Source organism: Corvus brachyrhynchos, unplaced genomic scaffold (assembly GCF_000691975.1).
Source record: "Corvus brachyrhynchos isolate BGI_N302 unplaced genomic scaffold, ASM69197v1 scaffold20, whole genome shotgun sequence".
In the NCBI taxonomy this organism is placed as follows: Eukaryota; Metazoa; Chordata; class Aves; order Passeriformes; family Corvidae; genus Corvus; species Corvus brachyrhynchos.
This window is the reverse complement of record NW_008235735.1, coordinates 469,207-479,005: the sequence shown is the minus strand read 5'-3', so window position 1 is coordinate 479,005 and position 9,799 is coordinate 469,207. Positions and strand designations below refer to the sequence as shown.

At 42.2% G+C, this 9,799-nt stretch overlaps 1 protein-coding gene across 1 annotated transcript in view; it reads left to right on the top strand.

Annotated features, from left to right (window-relative positions):
* The window catches only part of METTL14 (methyltransferase like 14), a 16,991-nt gene extending 7,559 nt beyond the window's left edge, over positions 1-9,432 (top strand). Inside the window, exons 6-11 of the mRNA XM_017733031.1 lie at positions 664-754; positions 2,283-2,424; positions 3,715-3,807; positions 4,506-4,622; positions 6,863-7,073; positions 7,923-9,432. Of these exons, the coding sequence (XP_017588520.1) occupies positions 664-754; positions 2,283-2,424; positions 3,715-3,807; positions 4,506-4,622; positions 6,863-7,073; positions 7,923-8,236 (968 nt within the window). The 3' untranslated portion in view covers positions 8,237-9,432. The remainder of the gene's footprint in view (positions 1-663; positions 755-2,282; positions 2,425-3,714; positions 3,808-4,505; positions 4,623-6,862; positions 7,074-7,922) is intronic.
* The last annotated feature ends 367 nt before the right edge of the window (positions 9,433-9,799 follow it).

Genomic DNA, 9,799 nt, shown 5'->3' with positions numbered 1-9,799 from the left:
GCAATAGCAAACCCATTGTCTCTAAGGGAGAACAAAATATACTTCAAATGTATTTTCCTTTTTACAACATTTGCTGCAGAAGATCTAATTAGCATTCTGTACACATGAAAGGTTGGAAAATTGACTTCATAAAGCTAAATGTAGGAACATGTGTTCAGATCTTCGTGACTGGCACCACAGCACCAAATCTTAATGTAAAGGTTACCTCAGGGAACCAGCCACGCCCCAAGTGCCACCTGGGAAACAGTCATCAAAGATTACACAGAGTATGCTGTAAATGAATGGTAATTAGATCTCAATATAAATTTATTTATTGGGGAAAACCAAAATAACTTCTTTCATCATCCTGGCACTTTTAGTTTAGATGAAAGGTGGTTTCCTTCTGGTAACTGGAGTTGTGAACTCCTGATCCACTGTAGTGCTCTAGAGAAGATCAGAGCATAGACATTGCATCAGTAACAGCCCTAATTAGCTGGGGCAGGGCAGGAGGCTTTTGTCAAGTGCTGAACAAAAAACTGCTTTAAAGGGTTTGGTTTGTTCTAACAAAAATTAAAATGAGGCTACGTATTAACATTTAGACCTATTCAGAATACTGGACAATGCTTAACTGATACAGATTTACTCTGTTAAGTAGTTGTTAACTTCATGTTTTCTTCTTCTTAGGCTTAGCAGATAGGTTTGAAGAATATCCCAAACTTAGAGAGCTCATCAGATTGAAGGATGAGCTGATATCTAAATCTAACACTCCTCCCATGTAAGTGTTCTTGTGGAAAATGCCTTTCTTCTCCAGACCTGTCTGAAGTTAGCTGTCTGCTTTGCAAATCTCTATCTTCAGCACCTGCGTAGAATTTACATTGTCTCTTTCTGTTTGTGTATACAAATTAATTGTAGCATAGAAGAATAAGAGCACTCTGTTTTTGTTAGCTTAATCTAGATGTTTAATATAGTGTATAAACTAGATTTTCTTTCCGACATGTGATTATTTATAGTATCTAAAGCTTTGATTTTTTTAAGAGCAAATTGTCAACTCATTTGGCTGCAGGCTTTAATTTGGGAACTAAAAGAACATCATGTCATGGTGAATCTCATGTTATCATGTGGTATATGATAACAAGAACAGCTTTAAAGAATTGGCCTCTTAATATAACCTTAGTTTTTCAGGTACCAGCTGTTTTGTATAGTGTTCAGCTATTATCTTCATATCCATCAATCACATGTTACTTTGGAGTTGAAGGCAAAAATGTTTAGGCTGAGTGGAAGTCATACATCCTTATGGACTTTGAATTACTTGGAGCTTTTGCTGAATGTCAGACACAGCCTCAGTGTGTGCAGCATGTTACTCCAGGGATTCAAACCTCTCTGAACTTAACCTAATGCTTGTCATGTGCAGTAGTCTTAATCTGTACCACAGAAACCCACCTTATTTAATGATAGTCACATAAAACCCCATGAAATAGTTGTCTGAACAACTGAGTGCAAACTGCAGAACTCAAGCTGCTACTTTAACCTAGGTGTGTTTTGGCATTCTTGGTCATAAAGTACAAGAGGGTGGAAAAAACAGTAATCAAATGCTGCCCTCTGACAACACCGAGTACACGTGGGGAGTAGTAATCTCTTCCGCACGCTTTCTGGGAAGGGGAGGGTGGTGGTCTGCTGATCAGCTTTCTTAACATTAAAGGAATTTGGGGGAGACAGTGTAATTTTTCGATAGTGATAGAGCATTGAGTGGTGTGCAGGTGTGGAGGAGAGTCATAAGTCTGTGTGAGCGTGTATTTAATAAAGTCAGTGTTGGGGGGGAATTTTACTTGGTACAGGAATAGAGAAATACATTTATACTATACACAGAGTAACAATGTTTCCAGTATTTAGAACTTTTGGAATAATTTTTAAAATATGCCACTTTCCCAGTTAGCCAGGTAGTGAGTGTTTGCTTCTTAAATGCTTATGTTTCCTGCTATTATAGTCCACGGGTGTGCAGAAAGTGCAGTGAGCCTCTACTAGGTATTGTTGTGCAGTCTGTGTGGGCATCTGTTTACTGCTTGCTAAGTTAGAATCCTAAAAAGTGTTTATTAAGACTGCTTAAAAAATGCAATGCAATAGCATCCAGCCTCCATTAAGTGAGGATGTGTAATGGATCTCCTCTGGATTTAGAGCATTTGAGGTGTACAACCCACCCAGGAGACCCTGCTCTTTACTGGCTGCACAAAAGTGCTCTGTGGAGTGTAGTTCCCAGGCCACTGTTGCACCTTGTCCAAGCAGTCTGGCATCATCTGTTTAAACAGGTATTTGCAAGCAGACTTGGAAGCCTTTGATATTAGGGAACTGAAGTCCAAATTTGATGTGATTCTCCTGGAGCCACCATTGGAAGAATATTACCGAGAGACTGGCATTACTGCCAATGAAAAATGCTGGACCTGGGATGATGTAAGTACCTTTTTTGCTGTGAAGAACATTTCATACGTTTGTTTAAGCAAATAGTGTCAGGGTTTAAATTAGTAAATACAACTTTTTGTTCTCTCTGAGCCTGGCTGAAAACTTAAACCAAGTAATAGTGGGTTTTCTCTCTGCCCTTACCTTCCCTGAGCTTTCTGTTCGGTTTTTTGCTGTTGAAATACCGAATGTCCATTGAAAATATTCCTTTCTTTCTTGAAGTTCTTGAGATTCTTAACACATGCTTTTTAATATGCTGGTCTTCTAGTAAAAAGTATAGGTAAGTTTGCTTTACCGACATTCCTCCATTCTCCAAGTACTGATTGGGTAGGAAATTTTAATGGTCAAACCCCAGTTATAGTCCCTAGAAGCTTAACCAAATAGATAAACCTCATCCATGGAAGTCTTTCTCTTGTATTTTTTTTTAAATGGTGCCTGGTGGTGCTGCCAGGGAAAAAACATTCCATCCTAACAGAAAAAGTGGAAGTGTTGGAGGCAGGACTCATCCTCCTGGTTTGGAGTTAAATCCTCTTAGAATGGCTCCTACTGCATTATTTTTCCTCGGAGTGGCACTGAATGAAGCTTGATTTGATGTGTTAGCAAGTTAGAGATGAATCCTTTCAACTTGTGATGACTAACAGATGCTTTGCATCTGAAGTTATTTCATCTTGAATGTTACTCATTTGTCATTGTTGAACCCCTGTCCTCATAAATTCTGGCTGCTCTTCCTGAAAGTGAAAATGGAGAGAATGTCTTTCCTACGTAGTGATAGGAATTAAACTGGGATTTTTAGGACATCTTCACAACCTTACAGGGAGGAAAAGAAACAGAGTACTATGGCTTCTGTATGAAATACTTTTGCTGCCAATGGAATGATAAAATGAAGCAGAGATTTGAGGAGGAGATCATGTGGGTTGTATTGGTCTTTTAAGCCTAGAATTTTTTGTACAGGTAGAATTTCTGTTTGTCATGGTTTCACCCCAGCTGGCAGCCCAGCCCCAGGCAGCCACTCACTCACTCCCCCACCAGAGGGATCAGGGAGAATATTGGAAGTGTAAAAGCTGGAAAACTCACGGCTTGAGACAAAGACAGTTTAATACAGAAAGCAGAAGCCATGCACACAAGCAAAGCAAAACAAGGAATTAGTTCCCTTCTTCCCTCACGCCCCCAGGTGTGCTTCCTGATGGTTTCTGTGACAAAGCCTCAAGACTCAGTATTCATCCTGATACAACTGGTGATTTTTATTTAATTCAGGAACACTTACATTGCATTTATTATTACTAGATCATGAAATTGGAAATTGAAGAAATTGCAGCCCCAAGGTCATTTGTGTTTCTGTGGTGTGGCTCAGGCGAGGGTCTGGATCTCGGCCGAGTGGTAAGATGTTGTTTTAATTCAATTTATCAGGGACAGGCTTAAGAGTTTATTTTTATCTTTGACTTTTCCCTGTATGGAATTCTCAGCCCTAACTACTGAGGGATGTTTTGTTACTGTGCTAGAGGATATGTGATTTTAAATGGCATTAACTATTTAGATAGTGTTAATGTCCAGATGAGGCATTGACTCCGTGAGGAAGCATAATTCCATGGGGTCTTGGGTTTGATGTACGCATGTTGACACAGGAGCAGGTTGCCAAGTTACAACATTTTAAACAGAAGTCTCAGGAGTTTTCTGCCAAAAATATTCATGCTAGGAGAATGGTCCTCCTGTTGCATAAATTGAGATACAATTGTCATCTTTCTGCAGGCCAGGGAAACGCTGCTTGTGTTGGGGATGCTGCAATAAGAATTCCTAATTGGCTCTTGCTGTGCTGAAGCATTCTTTATTCAGTTCGAGCAGTGCTTTCCACGAAAACAATTCACAAACGACCATTCAAGGGCAGCCTGTGGTTACTGATCTGTTTGCTTTAGCCGTTTTTCGGTCTGAAGTTGGCCAGATGGATTGGGTTTAGTCATAGACAGGTTGGTAGTAGCTGGACAGCCCTTGAATAAGAAATGTCAAGTGCCTAAGGGAGTGTTCAGGTTACTTGATGTTTTCATGTAGTGTGAACTGGTTTACTTGTTTATAATATTTAGTGTCTGCGCAAATGGGGTTACAGAAGATGTGAGGACATTTGCTGGATTAAAACAAATAAGAACAACCCTGGCAAGACCAAGACTCTAGACCCTAAGGCTGTCTTCCAAAGAACCAAGGTAAAGGATTGGCTCCATTCGTCTTTGTTTCCATTCTGTCTCTCTGTGCTAATGACACACCTGGTATTGCTGACAGGCTTGAGAGAAAGCCAACAGGAAGACTTCCAAGTTCTGTTCTGCAAAGCACATTTTATGGAACTAAACTTAGCAGTAGAATTTGACTGAATTCAGTGTCAAAAGAAGTCTTTAAATCTGTAGATTTTATATCAATCTATTAATAAAAAATAACTATAGAAGACTGGCTATTGGTTCTAAATGCACACGAGCCGGTGTGTGCCCAGAGCTTGGACTAGAGAGAGGTGTGGGGGAACCAGAGCTCAGACAGCATCTCCTGCCTTCCTGGAGGTGATTGTAAAGCACAAGTGATAGAATGGGTCAGCCTGGTTTAAACCATTTTTTTAAAGATGCTTTGTGGAGGATGTGTATTGAAGGAGGTGCAGAGAAAAAAAAGTGTTCTGATTTGAGACTCAAATGTCTGTTGCTCAAAAACTTGGAGAAATACAAATTGAATTCATAAATAATTGTCTTGGGTATATGTGGGCGTAACTGGCAGTTTTACTGAGTAGAGAGAGCTGGCTGGCAATTTATTCATTTCACATGTCAGTGAACCTCAGGACTCCTTCCTCATCCATTAATCATTCGTTAGCATTAAACATCCTCAAGTCTGTCTCAGATTGGCCATTGTTAGGAGTATAGCTTCCCTTTAGGATATCTGGAATCATTCTTTGACTTGCATTTACATTAATCTGAAGTTTGTTTGAAAGTGTGTTGTATTACTTATAAATATTTATAAGTATAAATACTGTGTGTTTATTGCATATAGTGTTGCAAATATGTGCAGTTTGCTCATGCAGGCAAGGCTAAAACTAACACAGGAGGATTTGGGGGGGGGGGCCTTTATGTCTTTGTTTAACAAAGAAAAATAGTTTCTGGTATGGGGGAATTCCTCTGTTTATCGAGCCAGAGTTGGGCTGAGGTCACTGTTTGTGATAAACACTAAAATGGAGTGAGTTTGCTCTGACCGAACAAACAGCCTGTTGGGCAAGCTGTGTTTGCCAGTGGTGACAGCAGCAAATGCTGTTCAGTTCTTTTTGGCTGAGGCATCTCTCCATGGATGTCACAGGATCCCAGGTATTTGTGAGTGACATGCTGTGTGGTATGGAAATAGAATGTTTGGGATAGTTCTCCTAAGGACTAGATTGAGAGGGCTTGGCTTGGTGGGTGATTTGCTTAGCAGTATTCTGCCTTCCACTTAGGTAAATTCCAGGTCCAAACCCCTGTTGCATGAGTGCAACATCATCTGCAAAGATTTGATAGGTCTGATGATGTGCCTTTCATGTTTACCCAGTAACTCTGCAAACCCTTTCCAAACTTTGGGAATGATTACATGCTCTTTCTTGTCTGCAACTGTTTCCTGAGCCATCTGGTGGCGCTTAGTGAGTCAGAGTGTTTGATCCTGGGGAACATCACTCATCCAAGATTGATATTCCCAGAAAGAGAGCTCTGAAAGGAGTATGTAGGAGCCTCTTTTCAGCTGGGAACAATCATGGTGATTCCTCATTCATGGATGCCACATATCACTCACTTAAATTGGTCTGCAGTGTTGTAGAAGGAAGGAAAGCAATGCATGTTACAGCTCAAGAACACTTCTGATGTTGATGAGCTGACTGAGAGTGCACCGACAGTGTGGTAGTGGTTGTAGGTTTTTATGTGGTAATATCTTCTAGAAAGGAGCCTGAGGGGAATTTGGAGGGCTACTTTGTTAACAGAGGTACAGTATGAAAAGTACATCTTATTTCCACTGTCTGTTTTATGACTGAAAACTTTGAAAATTATTGTATGAATAAAGTTAGGATCAGAATGCTAAAGCAGGTATTAATCATAATTAATAACTATTCCTTTGCTCTTACCATCACCTTTTTCTCATTTGCCTTGTGGAGACTTCTCAGCCTTTCCAGCCTAAAGTTCTGTAATTGAAGAAGTCCAAATATCTTACTTCAGCCTTGATTTGAGTTATACCACCTCATAGTGTAGTTTATCAAGCTTCAGCTTCAAGTACTGCTCTACTTTGTTCTTAAATGGCTCCTTTGGTAGTTCCAGCTTTTCTGCTCTAGTTCATGCTTCAGGCTTTTCTCTCATGTAAGAGTGGGATGTACTGTACTTAGAACTGCCTTTGCTGTCCCTTGGGCTCATGTGCCACAGCAGTGGGTGTGACAGGTGACAGCTCTGTATGTGTGCAGGAGCACTGCCTCATGGGCATCAAGGGCACCGTGCGCCGCAGCACCGATGGGGACTTCATCCACGCCAACGTCGACATCGACCTCATCATCACAGAGGAGCCTGAAATCGGCAACATAGAGAAACCTGTGGAGATTTTTCACATTATTGAGCATTTCTGCCTCGGGCGACGGCGGCTTCACCTCTTTGGGAGGGACAGCACAATTCGACCAGGTAACTGCTGTGTTGGTTTTGGTCAAACAGTAACATTCATTTCAGGGTCCTAAAGAGGTTTCCAGATGTATGTCACAGGTCAGACAGCAGATCTCAAGGAGATACATTTTTGGTACATGTGAAGATCTGTCCATCACAGAACTGTTGTTTGGAAAGTTTATGAGAGCTATAATTTATATTATTTTTTCCACAAGGAAGATTTTTGTTAACCAGTATTTTTTCCTGTCCATGTATTTAATTCCTCAGTGAGCATAACAAAATCCAGTTGAGATTCCTTTTCCCCCATATGTTTACAATTCTCAGAAAAGTGATTTCTTTCTCCAACTGATTTTCAACCCCTATGAGCTTAGTGCTATTGCCAGTGTCTGAAGACCCAGTGTCTCAAGTGGGTGTTGCATCTGGCATGATGCAAAATGCATAGAAATACATGGATCAGGACACATTGTTCAGGTATCCCTTCAGTGCTGCTGTCGGTGGATTCTTTTCTGTCAGTGTCTCATAGAGTCAGGTTAGTCTGGTTGAACTTCTGTATTTTTTAAAAACACTGTTGTGGTGTAAGGACAAGTAGGAAGAAGGGGTAAGGGCTTGTGAAAGCACAGCATGAATGTTCCCACAGCCACATGTAATAAAAAAATTTGGAAAATGAAAATAAGTCATTAGAAATACCCAGCAGAAATCTTAACTTTTCAACAACTCTAGAGGTGACTTTTCATTCCATTAAGTGCAGGTGATGTGTAGGTAAGTGTCTCTCCCTGTCACTTGAGTGTTCATTTCCTGGGAAAAGGCCAACAGTGGCCTTGAAGCCTGAAGTTTGTTGTTGCTTCTGCTGACTGTGGTTTTATTCCCCAGGCTGGCTGACGGTGGGACCCACCCTCACAAACAGCAACTTCAACGCAGAAACGTATTCCTCGTATTTCACGGCTCCCAATTCCCACCTGACCGGCTGCACCGAGGAGATTGAGAGGCTGCGGCCCAAGTCCCCACCACCCAAGTCCAAGTCTGACCGGGGCGGGGGTGCTCCCAGGGGAGGAGGAAGAGGAGGGACTTCAGCAGGGCGGGGTGAAAGGGGCAGGGAGAGGAACAGAACCAACTTCCGTGGTGAGCGGGGCGGCTTCAGAGGGGGCCGTGGAGGGACCCATCGAGGGGGCTTCCCCACCCGCTGAGGAGGTAACGGCTGCTTCTCCTGGTCTACACTTTGTCTAGGAATCTTTTCTGTAGTCTTGTTCTTCCTGCAGTGAATTCCTCTGGGGACTCCAACTAGATGACTTTTACAATTGTTTTTGGTGCACGCCGTTGCAGACAGTCGGCCTTGCAATTTGGCACAGCCCCTCACCTGGCCATGTCCTGCACGGGCAGCACTGAACTCACAGCAGAGAGCACCAGCCCATCATACCACGGGTAGGACCGAAGTGACCCCCTTGCTCTCCCCTGAGGAACCTTGCAAGGTGGAGACTTTCTTTTCAACTTGATTTTCTCCAAAACATGGATTCATCGTCCATGTTTGGAGGTTTGGGTTTGGATTGACTTGTATTAATATGGTGGAGTGGGCACAAAATGCAGTTCTGAGTTGCATGGCCACAGCAGGTTTGCTGTCTTACGGAAGAAAAAGTGCTGTGTCTGTACTGACACCTATTTTAACTTCTCTGAAACTAAGGAGCAAATGAAATAAATAGAATTCTATTTTTTCTTATTTGGTTTAAACTTCCCAAATTATTCCTGGGAATAGGAAAAGGTTAATTTTTAATTTGTGTATATGCACTCACCTTTCTTGTCAGTAGTGGGGAGAGTGGTAATTCTGTGAGTTGTGTGTTGTGCTTCCTGGAAAGCAGCAAGTTGTGCATTTACGCGCAGCCCAGAAGTTGTGCACAGGTCTGGGTTGCTCCGTGAGTGGGGCTTTTCCCCCAGTGTGTCTGTAACACCTTGTTCTGTGGGAGGGAAGAGCAGTGTTCCTGCAGAGCGCTCCCAGTGACCTCGCTGGAGGGAGGATTGCACATGGGAGGTGGTGTGTGCGTCCCAAAAATGATCGCCTGGTGACAAGGAACACTGATGGAACTGAGTGCTGGCTTTGCCTGCGGGTGTTGCACACATTTGGGAATGGCTGTTGCTGATCCAGGGCAGTGTGGAAAGACAGTGACTCCCTTCCCTATGTACAGTGTCTGTTTTTAGCAAAATCACAACTCTGAGCTTCTTGTCGAGTTCTTGGTAGGCTGAACAAACCTGACTTTTTATGTCTCAAGGTCTTACATGAGGATTTTGGAAAATTGGCTTTTAAGTCTCAATGTTTCTCTCTCTTGAAGCCCAGCTTTTAAATAATTGTCCTGTAAAGTAGCGGACTATTAAACATGTTTATCAAAGCTGATGTTGAAATATTTTTCTTAATATTTTGTGGGTTTGTTCTCTTTGAGGTTTTGGAATTGCTAAGTGGTTTCCAATGTGCTGTTGTGTAGGCAGGAACTGTTCTTTTGGTGCATGGAATGTTGGCACAGAAGATTTGGAGGGGCTGGTGAACTCCCTCGCTTTGGTAGAGTGTTGAGCAGGGGATTGCCGTAGTGCCAATGGAAGTTGCCTTTTGCTTACAGCTTGTTTCTTCTGCCATATTTGCACATCTGGAGAGTGACTGGATTTGGGGAAGGGGTGTTTTAAAGGTGATGTTCATCTGTTCATTGGTGAAGTCTGCCACAGGCTGTGTGGAACAGCACCTGAGAGAAGGTAAATGCCATAGTAGG